At 52.1% G+C, this 19,280-nt stretch overlaps 3 protein-coding genes across 4 annotated transcripts in view; 2 read left to right on the top strand and 1 right to left on the bottom strand.

Annotated features, from left to right (window-relative positions):
* The window catches only part of CCER2 (coiled-coil glutamate rich protein 2), a 2,418-nt gene extending 328 nt beyond the window's left edge, over positions 1-2,090 (top strand). The window contains exons 2-5 of the mRNA XM_007464681.1: positions 244-284; positions 446-533; positions 862-1,319; positions 2,001-2,090. Of these exons, the coding sequence (XP_007464743.1) occupies positions 244-284; positions 446-533; positions 862-1,319; positions 2,001-2,090 (677 nt within the window). The remainder of the gene's footprint in view (positions 1-243; positions 285-445; positions 534-861; positions 1,320-2,000) is intronic.
* A 330-nt stretch (positions 2,091-2,420) lies between these two features.
* NFKBIB (NFKB inhibitor beta) lies at positions 2,421-11,090 on the bottom strand. Its single transcript, XM_007464680.1, has 6 exons — positions 10,809-11,090; positions 4,978-5,083; positions 4,563-4,896; positions 3,697-3,785; positions 3,349-3,606; positions 2,421-2,568 (listed from the first exon to the last, which is right to left on the bottom strand). Exons 1-6 carry the CDS (start codon positions 10,985-10,987, stop codon positions 2,473-2,475), a joined length of 1,062 nt encoding a protein of 353 aa, XP_007464742.1. The 5' UTR covers positions 10,988-11,090; the 3' UTR covers positions 2,421-2,472.
* Positions 11,091-11,354: 264 nt separating this feature from the next.
* Positions 11,355-19,280, top strand: part of SIRT2 (sirtuin 2) — a 19,701-nt gene continuing 11,775 nt past the window's right edge. Inside the window, exons 1-4 of one of the 2 annotated variants that reach the window (XM_007464678.1) lie at positions 11,355-11,447; positions 12,269-12,315; positions 15,463-15,511; positions 15,772-15,885. In XM_007464678.1, the coding sequence (XP_007464740.1) occupies positions 11,432-11,447; positions 12,269-12,315; positions 15,463-15,511; positions 15,772-15,885 (226 nt within the window). In that variant the 5' untranslated portion in view covers positions 11,355-11,431. Of the gene's footprint in view, positions 11,452-12,268; positions 12,316-15,190; positions 15,195-15,462; positions 15,512-15,771; positions 15,886-19,280 lie in introns of both variants that reach the window. The other variant, XM_007464679.1, reaches the window with a different exon arrangement.

Raw genomic sequence — 19,280 nt, 5'->3', positions numbered from 1 at the left:
CCCCCCCCCCCCGCCCCCGGCCAGCCTGGGGAGCGGGGGACTCGGGTGACCGGGGGCGGGGACGGCGCACCCAGCGGGGCCGGACTAGAGCTTTCATGGGCTGAGCTTCCAGGTGGAGACGGCGCACCTGGCAGGGGGGCTGGGGGAGGGGACTTGTGGGTACCGGGACGACCCCGGAGCTGAAATCAGCACCCGGGACAGCGCCCGGAGTACAAGCCCAGCACCCCCGTCCTTCCTCCACAGCCACCGCGGCTCCCCTGGCACCGAGACCCTCCAAGGAGGAGGTGAGGACTGTGGCCCTCTTGCCCTGCCTCATGTCCCTGGGGCCCTGGTCCCCCCTGCCCAGCCCCCTCCACGATCTTTTGTCTCCCCTGCGACCCTCCCACTGCTCTCATGCCCCCCATCTGCCCTACCCTCAACCTCCCCTCTGACCCTTCACCCCCAGCTGACTCGCTGTCTGGCAGAGGTGGTCACAGAAGTGCTGACCCTGGGCCAGGCCAAGCGAGGCGCCTGCATGGCTCTCCTCCACAAAGGTAAGACGGGCCCAGGCCCCAGTTCCTCTTAGGAGCTCCCACCCCACCAGGGCTGCCTGGAGGAAGGGGTGTCCTCTCCTCATCCTAGAGCCATCGTCTGGGCTGGCCCGGCATTGTCAAGGGTGTCCAGACTGAAGGAGCCTGGCCCCCAGCCCCACCCTCAGGGCTCCCTGCAAGGGTACAGGATGGGGGCAGAGTGTCTCCCAGCACCTGACTCTCCCCTCCCAGGTCTGGGCAGTGCCCCTGTGGGACCTCGGGCAGCCCAGCCCCAGAACTCTAGGTCTGTTTTCTGATTGGCTGCACAGAGAACATCCTCTCTTTCCTCTAGAAATGTGTGAGACAGAGTCCTGCGGCTGTGGGTCCACTGAAGAGAAAGGCCTCCTGGTTGGGGATTTTAAAAACCCAGAGGCTGGGAAGACAAGGTCCAGCCAGGAGGTGAGGGACGAGGAAGAGGAGACAGCAGAAAGGACCCACAAGGCCGAACTGCGGGAACAGGCCATCCGCAAGCAGCTCCGTGGCCGGCTCCGCCAGGAGGACCACAGAGAGGAGGAAAAGAGGGGGCCCCTGGAGACCATTGAGGGCCTGTGGAAGCGGGTGGCAGAGCAGACCAGCGATGAGGAGACGGCCCAGTTTGAGGCAGAGGAGAAGGGGGTGCAGGTGCTGGGCAGGGGCCACAGCCTGTGGCCGGGGGCTGAGGCAGGTGGAGAAAGGCATGAGGACCGCCATCACCTCCACCAGCCAGAAGCTGAGCCCAAGCAGGAGAAGAGAGAGGCTTGGGACAGGGAGGTGAGTGGAGGAGGCAAGCGGGGAGTGGGGTGGAGCAGATGTCAGTGGACTTTCTACCGAACAGCCACCGGTGTTGGGCCATAAACAGCAAGATCCACCACAAATGGGCCATAGTGACCAGGACTGACATGAGGACTAGGTAGCAACATCTTAGCAGGGCCTTTACTTGACCAAGAGGGCTTCCGTACTTACTTCCATTACAGTAACCAAGAAGGCCACCATTACCACACAGAAGTGCCCGAGTTAGCCACCATTGCTAGTCTGTGACCAGCAAGTTGGCCACCATGAAAAGTAGCTGCCGCGGCTGGTTCACTGGGCTATAGATGGACACCACTGCTGGGTCATGGGAAGTAAAGATGTCACCATGATTGGTGGCAGTTACCAAAATGGCCATCACCTCACAAATGGGTCACAGCTTCCCAGTTGAGCGCCTTTGCTAGTCCTCTGTCTGCCGCTGTTGGCTATGGCACACACCGTAGGCCTCACCGCTGGCCACGTTAGCTGACATGACTCTTGCAGGGTTGCAGCAGCCAGCAGGGTGACCATCACAGCCCACGATGACCAGGATGACCACTGCTGGTTGCCACTAAGTGAACTGACCTGGCCCACATTCACGGGCAACCACTGAGGTGGCCTGCCTTTGAAGGTGGGTGCTGAGCACCCCACTTCTGATCCCCCCAGGAGCATGACTTGGAACGGCTGGAGCACATGAGAGATGAGCTGAAGGCGGCGACGGAGATGCTGGGAGAGGAGCTCAGGAGCGCGGGCTGACCCCTGACCTCATGTCCTCCTTCCTCACACACCCTACAGCTTGGGGCTGTTGATCCCCAAACCCTTCCAGTCCATCACCCCACTCTGCTCCCCAACTTACAGGAGTGGGGAGAAGGGTGCACCTTGAAACCAGGCCTGAGGGGCCAAGTCTGAGCTGGGTAGAGGGGCTGGGCTCAGACTGACTCAGGAAATAGCCCTGACACCCATCTAACCCTGGCCAACCCTCCCGAGTGAATAAAGCACAAAGAAAACCACCAAGGCTTATCGTGTAGCACTTGATTTTAGAGGGACAGGAGCTGAGGAGTGGGCGGGAGGCCTGGGAAGGCGACTGTTGTCAGAACTGGGATTTTTTATTAAATTGGAAACTCTATTCACAATTAAGTCAGATGGGGTCATCAGGGAGCGGTTTCGAGGCTGGGGTGGGAGGTAGCTGGTTTGGGCTCCGGCCACTGTGGACCACGATGTCGTCATATTCATCCTGGGGGCAGAGGGGGCCAGGCAGAGGGGCTCAGGCGGCTGCCACCTTGCCCGCTGCCCAAGTTCTCCCACCCACCCTGAGAACCGGGTGCTGCCCTGAAGCCCAAGTTCCCCGCTCCCAGTTCAACTTCCCTGCTTCTAGTTCTCTAAGCACCACTTTCCAGGTCACCTGTGTTCTCCCAGTGCTGCTGCGTGGTCTCCAGCCCTGCTGCCTCTCCAGCCCTACAGCCGCCGCAGCCTGAGGTCTCCCCCTCCACCCCTTCCCTCTGCCTCTACCCAAATTCCTCAACCCCCACCGTTCAACGACAACCCCTGCCCCAGCAGTGTCTCTGCTGTCTGGGTTCTCCAATGAAGTCTCCTCACTGCTGGCTTAGGTCTTTCCCCACCGCTGCCAGTGTCTGAATCACTGCTGCCCAAGGTCATCTTCCCACAGCCTAAATTCTCCAGCTCTTGCTCCCACAAAACAACTCCCCACGCTGCCACCCTCTGCTGCCGATGTTTACCAACCACTAGGACCAAGGTCTTTTCTCTCCCTCTGCCTGAGTTCTACCTCTGCCACTGCCTTAACTTCTCAACCGCCACTGCCTGAGTTCTCCCCGCCACCCCTGAGCAGGTCTCCCCTGATCACTGTCTGATATCACTTTCACTGCTGCCTGAGTTCTCTAATCACAGCAGCCCAACGTCAGTCTCAACGTGCTGCCTAATTTCTCTTCTCCCCCTTCCACCTGCCTGTTTACTCTGACCCCCAAGCTGGGCCGCCCAGTCTTTCCTCCTGACTCACGCCCTCGTCCCCGCTGTCGCTGTCGCTACTGCTGCTGTAGGGGCCGGGCTTATCCTCATCCTCGGGCTCAGGGGCTCCGTGTGCACGGAGGAGGCGGGCGAGGATGGGGTTGGGCCGGAGCATGGCGCTGCCGAGTGGGGTGCGGCCACCATACATGCGGGTGGCGGGGTTGGCACCGGCCTTCAGGAGAAGCTCCAGCACATCAGCTGCCTGGGCCTCCACTGCCAAGTGCAAGGGGCTCCGGCCACACGTGGGCTCCTGTGGGGTGCAGCAGAGAGGTTAGAGGAGACCCTTCCCCACTCGGGCACGATCCCCACTCTGCCACGCCTTCTCCCTAGGGCGGCTCACCGGTTTGTTGAGGTCAGCTCCGGCTTCCCAGAGCAGTCGGACCATCTCCGCATCTTTGTGGATGACAGCCACATGGAGTGGGGTGTGGCCTGGGGACAGAGTGACCTATGTCAGATGATGGGGGGTGGGCCTGGGCCCCCAATGCCACGATCCTAGGGGAGGGTTTTGTGGCCTGAGGGTGATGGAGTTTGGGGTCTGGCTCCTGAATGCCTGGGTATATCAAAGAGGCTCCTGCATCCCAAATGCCTAAGTCTCAGGTGGTCTGGAACTTGCTGGCAGTGCCAATGCCTGGGTTGTGGGATGTCTGGGGCCTATGCGTGAAGAGCCCAGGGGCTTTGGACAGGAGGCCTGGATCTTGGGGCTAGGAGACCTGAGTCTCTGGTCTTACTTCACAAAGAACCAGGACCCCCAATTCCTGGGTCCTGAGTAGTTGAAGGGCCTATGACCTTGGGGGGTGGGGTGGGCCCTGAACACTGGGTCCCGCCCTTCCACCTGTGGAGGGGCCTGGTCCCAAGTAGTTGTGTGGGCTTAGAGACGGGGGAGCTGAGACTCAGATGCTAGGGCCCTGGGTAGACAAGGTCTATTTTCCCATGAGGCCTGGCTGAGGAGGGCTGTCCCTGAACTCCAATGTCAACCTCTGGGAACCTGGGCTGCCAGAGTTTCCCAGAGGGCTTGGCGCTTGAGTTCCCTTGTCCTGGGTGGCCTGGGGCTTGTGGTTCTCAATAAGCTGGGGCCTGAGCAGGAGTCCTTGGGCCTGACGCCTGGGTTCCCTAAAGCCTCGGTATTATTTCCCAAGGGGCCAGGCTTTGAGTCAGGAGAGCCGAGCCCAGAGCCAGGCACCATTCCCAGTGACAGAGGACCCTCACCCTCATAGTTTTCAGCCTCCAGCTGCAGCTTCCAGTCCTCTTCACTCTCATCCTCTTCCTTCTCCACGTCAGGCTCAGGGTACAAGGCAACAGAGGTGTGGTTGGTGTCAGGGGTGTGGTCAGAGCCCTGAGCGAGGTAGGTGTTGGGGACTCCCCTGGGGCACTGGGGGCGGGGCTGGAGCAGCACACGAGCACAGGCGTGTGCCCCGACGCGGCAGGCCAGGTGCAGCGCCGTGTGGCCCCCACGCTCCGCCACCAGCAAGCTGGCACCCGCCGCATACAGCTTCTCCACCGTGGATGCCTCTTCCAGGATGGCTGCCAGATGCAGGGCTGTCTGCAGGAGCAGAAGGCAGGGGTTAGGGGTCACACAGAGAAGCCTAGCCCCCAAGCCCTACAGTGTCTACAGGTGGCTCACCTGGCCCAGGTCATTCTGCAGGTACAGGTACTCAGTACCAGCGGCGAATCCTAGGAGAAAATCCAGGAAGGGCTCGTGCTGATGAATCACGGCCAAGTGCAGTGCCCTGAGGACAAGGATGGGGTAAGAAGGCGGAGGTCTAGTACTCTTTTTTTGCTTTGTTTGTTTGTTTTACTTCTTATGAAGTCAAGTACTCTCGCATGCATTCATTCAACAAACATGGAGCACCTACTGGGTGCTAGGCATTATGACCACAGTTCTGGAACCAGCTGTCAGGAACCTGGGAGGGTCAGGTCAGAGTTAATTCAGCAAATTTGTTTAATCAATGTTTTGTTTTGGTTTGGTTTGGGGTTTTTTTGGCTACACCGCATGGCATGTGGGATCTTAGTTCCCTGACCAGGGATCGAACCCGAGCCCCCTGCAATGGAAGCGTGGAGTGTTAATCACTGGACCAGCAGGGAAGTCCCCAGTGTTTATTAAGTAGGACTTCTACTCCATCCCAAGATGAAGCAACATGGACCAGATTTCACTCCCATCTCCAACCAACCAAAAAAACCAGACATAATATAGTATATGAAACAACAGTTCTCAAGATACTGGACATCATGCAATGAATGACAGCAATTCTAGGGAAACAGGCAGCACACTCGATGAGCCCTTCAGTTGACTGCCACAGCTTTCTGTCTTGCAAGTTTCCAAGCCATGATGCAGAGAGGGGGACGCAGGCAGATTTGCCTGAGGTGAGGAGACAGAGCTGAGTCTCAGGAGAGCAAGGCAGCTGGAGTCACAGGACAGGGAACCAGAGAGGAGACAGCTGCCCAGAGACGGCAGAGGGGCCTCTTGAGTATTTAGAAGAATACTGGTCAGTGCAAGGGTGTAAGGAAACTACCCCAGTCTGGGGGAAAACCATTCAAAAGGTTTAGAGAGATATGGCCGGTGCTCACACAGGGCCGGGACTAGGACAAACCCACAATTCACAGGATATTGGGTAGAATACTCTGGAAGGTCTTACTTCATCAGCAATGGGGAATAATGAGCCCCAGATTAGGTGGGTGCTCAGGACCCACCTAACAAATCATAAAAGCAAAACCCCAAAGGATCAAACTACTTACAAGTAATTTAACCACATCCCAGAACAATATTTAAGAGTATTTATAGGAATACAAAGCTAGCTAGCCTAACAAGGTAAAAATTACAATGTCTGGCATCTAATCAAAGATTATCAAGCATGCAAAGAAGCAGGAAAGGGCTTCCCTGGTGGCGCAGTGGTTGGGAGTCCGCCTGACGATGCAGGGGACGCGGGTTCGTGCCCCGGTCCGGGAAGATCCCACATGCCGCGGAGCGGCTGGGCCCGTGGGCCATGGCCGCTGAGCCTGCGCGTCCGGAGCCTGTGCTCCGCAACGGGAGAGGCCACAACAGTGAGAGGCCCGCGTACCGCAAAAAAACCCAAAAAACAAAAAACAAAGAAGCAGGAAAACATGATCCATAGTGAGAATAATCAATCAACTGACATTGACCCAGAAATGACTCAGATGGCAGAATTAGCAAATGAGAACATTCAAACTGTATCTTATACATTCAGCAAGTTAAGTAGAGACATGGATAATAAAAAAAAAAAAAAAAGAAGAAGACTCAAACTGAACTCCTAGAGATAAAAACTACAGCACCTGAAATGAAAAATACACTGGATGGAATTAACAACAGATTCCACGTTACCAAAAAAAAAGATTAGCAAACCTGAGGACTTCACAATAGCAACTACCCAGAATGAAACCCAAAGAGAACAACTTAAAAATGGAAAGAACATCGGTGAGCCATGGGACAACTTCAAGCAGCCCAATATACCTGTAACAAGTTCCTAAAGGAGCAGGGGGATAGAAAAAATATTTGAAGAAATAATGTCTAGAAAATTTTCCAAAGTTGATGGAAACTATAAACCCACGGCTCCAAGAAGCTCTATGACTCCCGAGAACAAGAAGTATGAAGAAAAGTATACCGAGGCCCAACATGAAAAACCTGTTCAAAATCAACAATTAAGATAAATATCTTCAAAGCAGCCAGAGGAAAAGATACCTTAAGTATAAAGGAATAAAAATAAGCACGACAGCAGATTTCACAAAGGAAATAATACAGGAGAACACAATGGAGCCACATCTTTAAAGAACTCAAAGACAGACTGTCAACCTAGAATTCTTTAACCCAGCAAAAGTATCTTTCAAAAATGGAGACAAAATACAGCTGCTTTCAACTATACAAAAGCTGAAGGAACTCATCACCAGCAGACCCACATCACAAGAAATGTTCAAGGAAACCTGTAAGCAAAAGGAAAATGACATCAAACGAAAATATGGATCTATACAACAGAATAAAGAACACTGAAAACAGTAACTATACGGGTAAGTACATAAGATTTTCTTTCTTAATATGTAAATCTCTTTAGAAGATAATTTTTTAAAAAGAACTGACTAAACTTAAGCAAAAATTATAACAGTGTCTGGTGGAGTTTATAACACATGTATAAGTGAAATGTATGACAGCAATACAACAAAGGCCAGGAAGAGACAAATGGAAATATACTATTCTAAGGTGCTTTTATGCTACGAGAAGTGGCATCATTAAAGGCAGACCATAATAAGTTAAAGTGGTACACTATAAGCCCTAAAGCAGGAGTCAGCAAACTTTTCTGTAAAGGGACAGATAAATAATTCAAGCTTAGTGGACGACATGGTCTCTCTTTCACCTACTCAGCTTTCCCGTCAGGATGCAAAAGCAGCCATTGGCGATATGTAAATGAATGGGCATGGCTGGATTCCAACAGAACTTACTTTATGGAGTCTGCAATTTGGATTTCATATAATTTTCACTTGCAATGAAATGTTTTTCTTCTTTTGATTTTCTTCCAACCTTTTAAAAATGTAAAAACCATTCTTAGCTCACAGTCATACAAAAGCAGGTAGCTGGCTGGATTTTGCCTGTCTTTGTTGGCAAAGGCCATAGTTTGCCAACCTGTCTTTCAGAGCAACCACTAAAATAAATAACAAAGAGTTAAAGGTAATAAGCCAACAAAAGAAATACAATGGGGCTTCCCTGGTGGTGCAGTGGTTGAGAGTCCGCCTGCTGATGCAGGGGACACGGGTTCATGCCCCGGTCTGGGACGATCCCACATGCCGCAGAGCGGCTGGGCCCGTGAGCCATGGCCACTGAGCCTGTGCGTCCGGAGCCGGTGCTCCGCAATGGGAGAGGCCACAACAGTGAGAGGCCCACGTACCTCAAAAGAAAAGGAAAAGAAATACAACGGAACAAAATTTGCTTGTTCCAAAAGACAGAAAAAAAGGAAAAGGTAAACAAAGAAGAGATAAGTAGAAAACTAATAACGAGATGATAGACATAACTATATCAATAATTAAATTAAATGTAAATGGTCTAAAAACTCCAATTAAAAGGTAGAAACTGTCAGATTGAATAAAAAAGCAAAACCCAACTATATGCTACCTACAAGTAACACCCTTTAAAATAAATTTTAAAATAGGTTAAAAATAAAAGGATGGAAAAAGATATACCATGCTAACATCAGTCAGTCAAAAGAAAGCAAGAGTGAAGGACTTCCCTGGTGGCACAGTGGTTAAGAATCCGCCTGCCAATGCAGGGGACACGGGTTCAATCCCTGGTCCGGTAAGGTCCCACATGCCACGGATCAACTAAGCCCGTGTGCCACAACTACTAAGCCCGTGCTCTAGAGCCCGCGAGCCACAACTCCTGAACCCATGTGCTGCAACTACTGAAGCCCGTGCGCCTAGAGCCCGTGCTCCACAACAAGAAGCCACCTCAATGAGAAGCCCATGCACCGCAACGAAGAGTAGCCCCCACTTGCTGCAACTAGAGAAAGGCCGCCCACAGCAATGAAGACCCAACACAGCCAAAAAATAAATAAATAAATAAACAAATAAGACAGCATACACGAAAGCCCCTAACGTTGGCTAGCATAAAAAACAGATACTCAATGAAAAACAAGTTTAAAAAAAAAAAGAAAGCAGGAGTATTTTAATATCAGAGTAGATTTCAGAGCAAGGAATATTACCACGGATAGAGAAGATTATTTCCTAATGATAAAGAGGTCAATTAAGGAAGAAGACATAATAATCATAAACATTTGTGCCCCTAATAACAGAGCATCAAATTACACGAAGGAAAATCTGATAGAACAACAAGGAAATCCACAAATCCACAATTATTGTTGAAGATTTCAATACCCCTCTCTCAATAACTGATAGAACAAGTAGACAGAAATCATCAGCAAGGATACAGTAGACCTGAACAACAGAAGAACAAAAGAAACCAATACAACCTCTAACTGACACTTGGAGAACACTACACCAACAGCAGCAGAATACACATTCCTTTCAAGTGCACACACAATGGAATTAAACTAAAAACCAATAAAAGGAAGATATTTGGACTATCTGGAAACTAAATAACATACTACTAAATAATCCACCAGCCAAAGGAGAAATCAAAAGAGAAATTAGAAAGTATACTGAATTAAGTGAAAATAAAAACACAGCACACCAGAATTTGTGAGATACTGCTAAAGCACTACTCTGGGAAATTTACATGAAACACCTATACTAGAAAAAAAGAAAGGTCTCAAATCAATGACCTCAGCTTCCACCTTGAGAAACTAGAAAAAGAAGAACAAATTAAACCTAAAGTAAGCAGAAGAAAGTAAATAATGAAAGTCAGAACAGAGAGCAACAAAATAGAAAGAAAAAAAAAACCTATAGAGAAAATAAATGAAACCACAGCTGGTTCTTTGAGAAGATCGGTGTTTCTTGAGTGCCTCCTATGGGCCAGGCACTTTTCCGTCACTGGGGATACAACTGTAAACACAACACACAAAAACCCCAGGTACATTCCCTCAGTTGGGCCTTTACGACATTGTTCCTTCTACCTGGAATGCTCTCCCCAGATTATCTACTTGTCTCACTTTCCTACTTTATTTTTCTCCAAAGAACTTACTATCTTCTGACATACCATTTTTCGTATTTTTTTTCATTTTTCCATCTTTATTTCTTCCTATCTTTCTTCTCTTCTCTCTCTTTCTTACTTTGTGTCTATGTGGCTTTCTGTTTCTTTCTTTCCTTCTCTCTACCTTTCTTTCTTTTCTGTTCCTCCCACCCTTCCTCCCTTCCTTTCTGTAAGTCTGTCTGCCCTGCCATCTATATACCCCCACTAGAATGTAGGCTCCACAAGTCATAAGTTTTTGCACTTTCTTCATTGCCTTATCATCAGCACCTAAAACAGGGCCTGAAACGTTGTCGGTGTTGGATAAATATTTGTTTAACAGATGAATCCCTGCTGTCATGGAGTTTACATTTTCTGTTTGAATGCAAGATTTGACGATTAGTGCTCAGAAGGTGGGATCTTAGAGTCAAAAGCCACGTATTAATTTCGGAAATCAAAATCTAAGGCGTCTAAGTTAGGAGCTAAGGATCAAAGATCATATTTAGAGGTCGATGTAAGGAGGAGCCTGCCTGAACTTCAGTTCTAACATAGGTCTCAGGACCGCAGTCAGGAAGGTCAAATCGAGGCTTGGATGTGGAATCAATCAATGGATGTGGAGCTCTGAGAACCAGAGTTCCAGAAAGGAAGGGGTTAGGATCAAAATTAGATTTGAAATTGATCTATCAAAGGTTAGACTTGGGGGTTAGAGGTCAGGGCAAGCATTAGAAGACAGATTTAGGATTGAGAGGTTGGGAAGTCAGGATCAGAGACTAATAGGGAGTCAGATGTGGGATTTTAGGGCCCGGTGTGGCAGCCTAAGGTTCACTCACGTGTCGCCATCCTCAGTGACGTAGCCAAAGACGAGGGGCGCCCACGACAGCCCCGGGCCGAGCTCCACGCCTAGCCCCGGTCCTCCGGGGGCCGCCGCGTCCGGACCCAGGGAGCCCAGGCCGCTGTCGCACCATTCGTCGGCATCCGCAGCTTTCCCCAAGCACGCGACCCCGGCCATGGCCCCCAAAGCCTCAGGGGACCCCAGCGGCCGCCCGCCAGTCGCTGGGCTCTGCCTGGAATTCTAGCGCTTCCGCCCTAGGGGGAATTCCCCAACACGCCCCCCTGACTCAGCCAATCAGAGTGTGTTAAATAGTAAATGCCCCGCCCCCATACCACACCGTGACCAATCAGAGTATTCAGGTGGACTGCGACTCTCTACCCTTTCCCACTCTTTCCGCGCGCCCTTTACCAACATGGCTGCGGGAGCGGGGCACTCTGGGATTCGTAGTCCAGCCCTCGCGTGTCTTCCTTACCGCAGAGGGGCTAGCTCCGGGAGTTGTTGGCGGCCGCGATGGCTCCTGGGAGTTGTAGTTCTTTGCCCTGTCTCGGCCCCCTCCTGTTTCCGGTGCCGTCACGGGGCAGAGCAGTCGGTGACAGTCCCGAGGGCCCCCGCCCCGCGCCCATGGCTGAGCCGGATCGTGAGTCGGGGGCCCTGGTGGGAGGGTCGGGCCGCGCCGGGGCCTGGCTGAGGGCTGCAGGCCCCGGGGCCCGAGGGCGGGCGTGGTGGGGCAGGAGATGGGGGCTGCATGGAGGGGAATGGGATTCAGGGGCCGTTGCAAAGTGATCCATATCGCTAGATTGGTGGGTTTCTGGGTCGCGAGGTTTTAAGGGTCCGTTTGCCACGTCCCCCAGGTTACTAATGATCGCGTCTTTCTCTCACTTTAGTTGCTAAGGACCCTCGTTGCTAGGGACTTAGAATGCCGCGGTCCCGGTTGCTAAGGGTACCTGGTTGTTAGTGGGAACTGTAGGATGCTAGGGGACCCCTGATGTCCCCTCCTATCTCTTCCTTCCTCTCCTAAACCTACCATCCCATCCTCCCTGCCCCCCACCACCGAACACCTCTTCCAGGCGGAATATCTCTTATCTTCTCTCTTGCTTTCTATGCTTGCTTCCCTCTGCTTGTAAACCTAACCCTCCCCGTACACACTCACACACTACTGCGTCCTTCCTAACTCCTCCATATCCTGTATGCTTTACTTTCTTTTCTCTCTCCTAAACCTTCCCGTCCCAGCCTCTTTGTCCCTCACTAACCACCTGTCCTCCCAGCACTCCCCATTCTGATAAGATCTGCTTTCCCCCATTCGCTCCCTCCATCTACTCCATTTTTACACTTCCACCCCAGTATAACTAGGTTGGTGGGTCTTCTTGACCCCCTCTGCCCCCCGCTGCTTTGAAACCCTTCATTCCCCCTTAACCACTCCCTTCACCATAACCACATCTGCTCCCCCTCCTCCCCCAGCCTCTGACCCTGTGGAGACCCAGGCAGGGAAGGTGCAGGAGGCTCAGGTGAGATGGGGGAAAGGGTGGAGGGAAGGAAAGAGATGGACTTCCAACACCTCACACGGGGGGAGGTGGCAGAGGGGAGACAGACACCCCAGGGCCCTCAGCTCACTGCCCCAGTCCCTCACCCCACCTCCTGGTTCATCCTCCCGGGGAATGGTGGATTCTGGGGACTGTCAGAGAAGGGTGTGCAGCCTCAACCCCAGGCTTGCCCTTCCAAACTTTCCTTTCTCCTTGCCCTCCCCACCGCGCCCCCCATCGCTTCTGAAACTCATTTGCACTGGGTACGGAAGAGCTTTGGTCCCTGAACTCACAGATCTCACGGGACAAGTGACTAGACAATGACCCTACGGGGTGATAATGAAAGTAGCTCAGGGCACTTTGGGAGCCCAGAGTAAACTTTGTGGGGTCACACAGATTCCAGCCAGTCCCTTCCCTGGAGGAATCCACAGGCTGATCTAGGAGTCAGATTGAGATACAGCACATGGTAGTCAGTGTAGAGTGATTTAGAATTTTCTCAGGCAAGGTGAGAAATGGTGTCCCAGACAGAGGATACAGCTTTTGCAAACACTGAGGGGCATGAAAGAATGTGATGTGTTCAGTAATCAGGTGGCTGAGGAGGTCAGCTAATTATATTCATGGTTAGCATTTATTGAGTACTTACTCCAGCCAGGTACTCTGCTTAGTGTTTGATGTGCCTCGTCTCATTTCATCTTCCCAGCATCCCTGTTGGGGGGCAAGGTCTACTGTAGCCATTTTATAGATGAGGAATTGGAAACAGAGTTGTTCAGTAACTTGTCCACTGTCCCTTGGCTAGAAGGGCAGGGACGGGTTTGCGACCCACGGCACCCGGCACATTGCGTACCGGACACTTCGCTGGAAGCAGGCTCACAGAGGCCCCACCAGCACCTCCGGCTCCCCCTTAGGCCGTGTTGCTCCCACGTTCTCAGCAGGGCCCTGAAATCCTTCCACAGAGCCTCACTGTCTGCAACCTGAAATCATGCCAGCCCACCCACAGACGCGAGATCGCAGTTCAGATGTAGGCCAGTGCAGAAGCTGTGATGAGAGCACCCCACAGATGCACGGCAGAGCCACACCGAGGGGATAAGAGCTTCCTGTCAGGCCGGGCTTCTCCCTCGCCTGGCTCCCAAAGCACGACCACTGTCAGGGAAAAAGGTTTAATGTGAAAAAGCTATCCTCAGTCCCAAAGAGAGAGATTCGAGGATGTAAATTGCAGCATTGTCTCATACAGAAAAACTGGAAACAGCCCAAACGGCTCTCCGTTGATTGGTTAAATGAACTATGGTGCATCCTTACAATGCAACAGTATGTAGCTGGTGGGTCTATGATATATTGTTTTGCGGAAAATGCAAGGTGCAACATCGTACTGTGGTATGACCCATTTCTGGGGAAATAATGAGTTTTACCCGCAGAGACAAAATCTGGAGTAATTACCATTGTACTGTTAATAATAGTGGTTAGCTTGAAGTGGGGGAACGGGACGGGGGTTGTGGGTGAGGGAATCATGAGGCAAGTGCCCCCAAGTTATACATTGTCTAATGGTCAAAGTTTTTGTGCAGCTTACAAAATCTGAAAGTAATGAAAAGTTTTAACTATGTTTGGAAGGGAGGTTTCTATTCAAAAAGGCTTGGAACCAGAGTTGTGAGTGATGGAGAGGGGTTGTTGGAGGGGTTTTAAACAGGAGAGCGAATTGGTTAGATTTTTTTTTTTTTTGGCTGCACCACTCGGCTTGCGGGATCTTAGTTCCCCAACCAGGGATTGAACCCAGGCCCTTGGCAGTAAGATTGCATAGTCCTAACCACTGGACTGCCAGGGAATTCCCCAGAATTGCATTTCTACAATTGCATGAGGTCCATTACAGGGCCCAGGCCTGGTCTAGCACACAGCACAGCAGGTGTCTGTTTGTTCAGTGGTGGATAGTTCTGGAACTCCTGCCAAGTGCTAGACCCTGTTCTTGGTGCTGGGCATCCAGCGGTGATGACGAAAACTCCTGGCCTTCTTGGAGCTGACATCTTGGTAGACTCCATAGATGTTTGTGATCAGATGATTAGACTAGAGAAGCCACAGAGAAGGGCCTTTGAAGTGGAGGGGAGCGGGCCGACCCAGGCAGGCCATCACACACAGGGCAGGAGAGTAGATCAGAGGTGAAGACTGAGGCTGGGAGCCTAGGGAGGAGGTCGGGGCAGGACCGCTGGGAGGACAGGCTGGGCCACGTGGAGCCCTGGAGAGGGGACGTGTTATGGCAGGAGGGCAGGGGAGGGAGGCAGGAGGCGTCTGGCAGACTGGGGGCCGAAAGCCACACTGAGATGGGGCCCAGGAGGAGGAGCAGGTTTGGGGGAGATGCTGAGGCCAGTTTGGGACACGGTGGGAGTGAGGGACCGGGGGTCACTTAGAAGGAGGCATCCAGGAGGCTGCGGGAACCCTGGATCTGGGGGACAGACCAGTGGCGTGGATGAGGCCGACCAGGGAAGGTGAACAGAGAAAGTAGGGAGGGCCCAGGACAGAGTCCCAGACCCTCAATTTGGGAGTCTGGCTGAGGGGAGGAGTCGATAAAGGAGATGGAAGGGTTGGAAAGGTGGAGTGGGGGGCTTCAGGCAGGAGGGCTGGCGGCCGCAGGGTGAGGACCGAGGCGTTATTCACAGGAGTGACGTAGGTGAGGAGGGCTGCAGGGCTGCTGGCCAGGGCAGGGGACTAGAGGGGTTGTAAGGTGAGGCCGTGGACACCGGGAGGTGATGAGAACAGTAGCCAGTGCTTCCTGAGCAATCACCACCACACACCCGCCCCAGGGCTGTTCTGAGCACCTCTCAGAGGTGAACTCACTTCATCTCACAGTAGCCCTCTGAGTGGAGTGTCCTCTGAGCTCCGTTTCTAAGAGGAGGAGCTTGGAGGCTCAGAAAAGCAAAGTCACCCACCGGAGACTGTGCTCCTTGCAAGTAGCAGAGCTGGGTTTTCCAACACAGGCAGCCTGTCCCAGAGCCCACACACTGGCCCCCAGCGCTGTCCCCTCCACCCCTCACTTCCTCGGGCCCAGCTCCCAGCCAGAGCCTTTTCCCCAAACCCGGTGTCACCCCCCTTCCCTCCCTCCCTCACCCCACTTCTGGGGCCTGATCACGCCACCCCCACCCCTTCCAGGACTCAGATTCAGACACTGAGGGAGGAGCGGCTGGCGGAGAAGCAGAGAGTGAGTATCTTCCTTGAGAGCACGGTTCTGGGGGGCGGTTTAGGGGCAGGGATATGGGTGCTCACCTCCACCAGGGGTAACATTCAAAGTATATAATAACAGATGCAGTGCCAGCGCCTGGAGGCCCCTGACTGGGCCAGGCATTGAGCTCTTAGTCTCGGGAAGGTGGCGGGGCCCCAGGGCTGGGCAGGGGCACTCGGGGCCTCTGGGCTCCCTGACTGAACACCCACCCGGCTGCTGTCTCTCTTCTTTTTGGCCAGTGGACTTCCTGCGGAATTTCTTCTCCCAGACACTGGGCCTGGGAACCCAGAAGGAGCGTCTGCTGGACGAATTAACCCTGGAAGGAGTGACCCGCTACATGCAGAGTGAGCGCTGTGAGTCCTCTGCCTGCACTGGGCCCCTTCCCCTCTCCTGGCCCCAAGTGACTTAGCCCCAGCCATTCACAACTTTCATCTGCAAGTCACAAGAACCTCAACTCAAACTGGCTTATGCCAAAAAGGGAGTGTGTTGATCCTGTAACGAAAACCCCGCTTTAATCATGTCTGGATTCAGCGGCTTCCATGCTGTTGTCAAAAATCTGAACCCTCTCTGGTGCAGCTCTTCTCTGTGTTGGGGTCAGGGTTGCTCCTGACAGTGGCAAATACAAGTTCCACCAGCCTAGTGGCTCCCACTGAAGAGAGCATCTTTCTCCCAGTAGTTCAGACAAAAGAGCAGAGATCGGCTCCAGTTGGCCCAGGTTGGGTCACATTCCTACCCCTGAACCAATCACTGTGTCTCTAATTAGCCTGGCCTGTTTGACAGAATGAAGATGCTAATAATAGTAATTACCTTATAGGGTTATGAGGGGGTTACATAAATTCATAGATGTAAATGCCTGGAACCGGGCCTGGAACAGAGCAAGAGCTGCGTAAGTGTTCCCTGTGACGATTATTACAGGAGGCTTGTTTCAGATGTGGTGTAGAGGTGCCTCTTTATGGGGTCACCATGTAATTTATATTTCTTGCCACGAGTTGAGGTCACCAGAGTCTGAGAAACCGAGCCCTCGCCAGTCCTCGACTAGAACAATCCACTCTTTGAGGGTCCTGAACAGCCTTTTGTTGAGGACGTCTTCTCCAGTTTCCCTGTCCTCCAGCTGCTGCCGACTCTCCGAGGGCAGCCAGGCCGGCCGTCCTGAACCTCCCTCTCCTAGGGCAGGCCAGACAGCTGTCTGCAGCCATCTCTTGGCTTGGGTGGGCCCCCAAGAGAATGAAGGCAGTGGCCTCAAAGCTTTCATTCCTTCTGTCCTCCTGCATATGGATTTTATTGACTCATGAGGATTATTGACTCATGAGGGCGCCTATGAGGGGATAATAATAAATAATAACAATGGGGACTTGCATGGCAGTCCGTTGGTTAAGACTTCGCCTTCCAATGCAGGGGGTATGTATGGGTTCGATCCCTGGTTGGGGAGCTGAGATCCCACATGCCTCACAGCCAAAAAACCAAAACATAAAACAGAAGCAATATTGTAACCAATTCAATAAAGACTTTAAAAATGGTCCACAAAGGGGCTTCCCTGGTGGTGCAGTGGTTGAGGGTCCACCTGCCAATGCAGGGGACGTGGGTTCGTGCCCCGGTCCGGGAGAATCCCACATGCCGCCCAGCGGCTGGGCCCGTGAGCCATGGCTGCTGAGCCTGCGCATCCGGAGCCTGTGCTCCGCAACGGGAGAGGCCACAACAGTGAGAGGCCCACGTACCGCAAAACAAACAAACAAACAAAAATGGTCTACACCAAAGAAAAATCTTAAAAAAATAAAAATAATAATAACAATGAATTGAGCTCTTGCTGTTTGCCAGGCACTGGGCTAAGCACTTGACAGGTATCCCCTCCTTTGATCTTCACATGATACCTGTGAGGAGTGATCTGGACAGAGGAGGGAACTGAGGCGCAGAGAGACTGTGACTTGGTACAGGGTCACACTTCTGGCAAGAGGCAGAATCAGGGCTCGATGCCAGGCCGCCTGAATCCAGGGCGCACGCTCCCTTCCACATGGCCCCTGGTGGGTCCACTGGGTCTAGTCCAATGGCATCCCGAGACAAAGCCAAGGGCTGTGGCTGTAGCAGGCCTCAGGCTTTGTCACCCTTGCTGTCCTCCTTTGCATAGAACACCCCAGAGGCGCCCGGTTCACAGGCGCCTCACACCCGTGTCTGTCCATCAGCTGATGGGCAGATGCCAAGGGTGGTACGTGGCAGGGCTGCCAGCCAGCCAGCCACTGAAGAGGCAGCCGGGCTATTTCTGCACAGCCCCACGTGCTTGTGGAATGATGCCACCCCTACCACGCCTCCCCATCTTCTTTTCTGAAAGCTGGTGACAGTGGGGGAGCAAAGCACTTATAGGTGTGAGAATCACGGGGCTAAAGAACTTGAGTGCGAGTGACTTGAAGAATCACCAGTGCTGGGCACTGGTCTAAGCTTCACAGGGATGAATTCACTCTCTCAACAGCCCTGCGAGGTCAGTACTGTGATTATGCCCATTTTACAGAGCAGGAAGCTAAAGTCCAGAGCGGTGATCTGAACTAAGACGCCCCCACTGGTATGCAGAAGAACTAGGATTGGAAGCCCTTATCCACTCTGCTGCTCACTGGCCACGGGCTGAGAGTGGCCAGTCTTTGGTCTTCACCTGAAAATTACCAGACTTCCGGTGGCTGATGTGCATTTGATTATGGAGGGAAGGAATAGGATGAAGGAATGTGTATTATATGCTAGAACTAGATGGCCATCCAAGATTATGTCCAAAAGATGAGGGGTGGCCAGAGATTTTTTCACGATAACCTGCAGCTCTTCCGGGGGAACACCCCACCCCACCCCTCTCACTAAGATCTCATGCATTTTTGTCTAGATCTAGCGAGAAATTTCTCTCCAAGTGGCCTTTTCTTGAATCTTACTACATTGCTATACTTTCATTTCTTTTAATATAAATTTATTTATTTATTTTGGCTACGTTGGGTCTTCGTTGCTACGCGTGGGCTTTCTCTACTTGCAGTTTGTTGCAGTGCGCATGAGAACATTGTGGTGGCTTCTCTTGTTGTGGAGCACAGGCTCTAGGTGCACGGGCTTCAGTAGTTGTGGCTCGCGGGCAGTAGTTGTGGCTCACAGGCTCAGTAGTTGTAGCACACAGGCTTAGTTGCTCTGTGACATGTGGGATCTTCCCAGACCAGGGCTCGAACCCGTGTGCCCTGCATTGCAGGTGGATTCTTAACCACTGCGCCACCAGGGAAGTCCCCATTGGTACAATTTCAAACAGTGGATTCTTTGACCCCATGCTGGCTCTTCCATCAGTCACCTGTGTGACCCCTTCCCCTATCTGAGCCTCAGTTTCCTCATCTATAAAGTGGGATGTTAACACCTCCCTCCTTGAGATGGTTGGGAGAGCCATTCAGGGATCTGAAATGCTTGCCCCAGGGCCAGGCACAGAGTAAACGGCTACAGAGACTGTGATGGGTGGTATTATTTAAGGGTAAGAAAGGGAAGGGGAAACTCTGGTCTTTTAATGTAATCACTACATTCAGTCTGTGATGATGTATTTGATTATTAGACAGCAGTGCCACTAATAATTTTTTAAGTTGTCAGAAGTTCATTGTAAACATCAGTTCAGTACTTAGTTTATGGCAAAGACAACTGTCTTAAGATAAATGGCTCATATTTTGGTGCAGTGTTTGATGTTCAAAACAAAATGTTACAACAGTAAACAAACGTAAACTGAAAAAAAACAAAAACAAAAACACGACGC

The sequence above is a fragment of the Lipotes vexillifer genome, unplaced genomic scaffold, assembly GCF_000442215.2.
Source record: "Lipotes vexillifer unplaced genomic scaffold, Lipotes_vexillifer_v1.1 scaffold1815, whole genome shotgun sequence".
Taxonomy (NCBI): domain Eukaryota; kingdom Metazoa; phylum Chordata; class Mammalia; order Artiodactyla; family Lipotidae; genus Lipotes; species Lipotes vexillifer.
The sequence above is the reverse complement of the archived record's forward strand: the minus strand, read 5'-3'. Positions and strand labels throughout refer to the sequence as shown.

Excerpts from the sequence above, each read along its gene's own strand:
- NFKBIB (XM_007464680.1), bottom strand. The coding sequence starts at position 10,987 with ATGGCCGGGGTCGCGTGCTTGGGGAAAGCTGCGGATGCCGACGAATGG. Across the intron at positions 3,607-3,696 it reads GAGCTGACCTCAACAAACCG|GAGCCCACGTGTGGCCGGAG; the intron begins GTGAGCCGCCCT and ends TGCACCCCACAG. Across the intron at positions 2,569-3,348 it reads GCGACAGCGGGGACGAGGGC|GATGAATATGACGACATCGT; the intron begins GTGAGTCAGGAG and ends CTCTGCCCCCAG.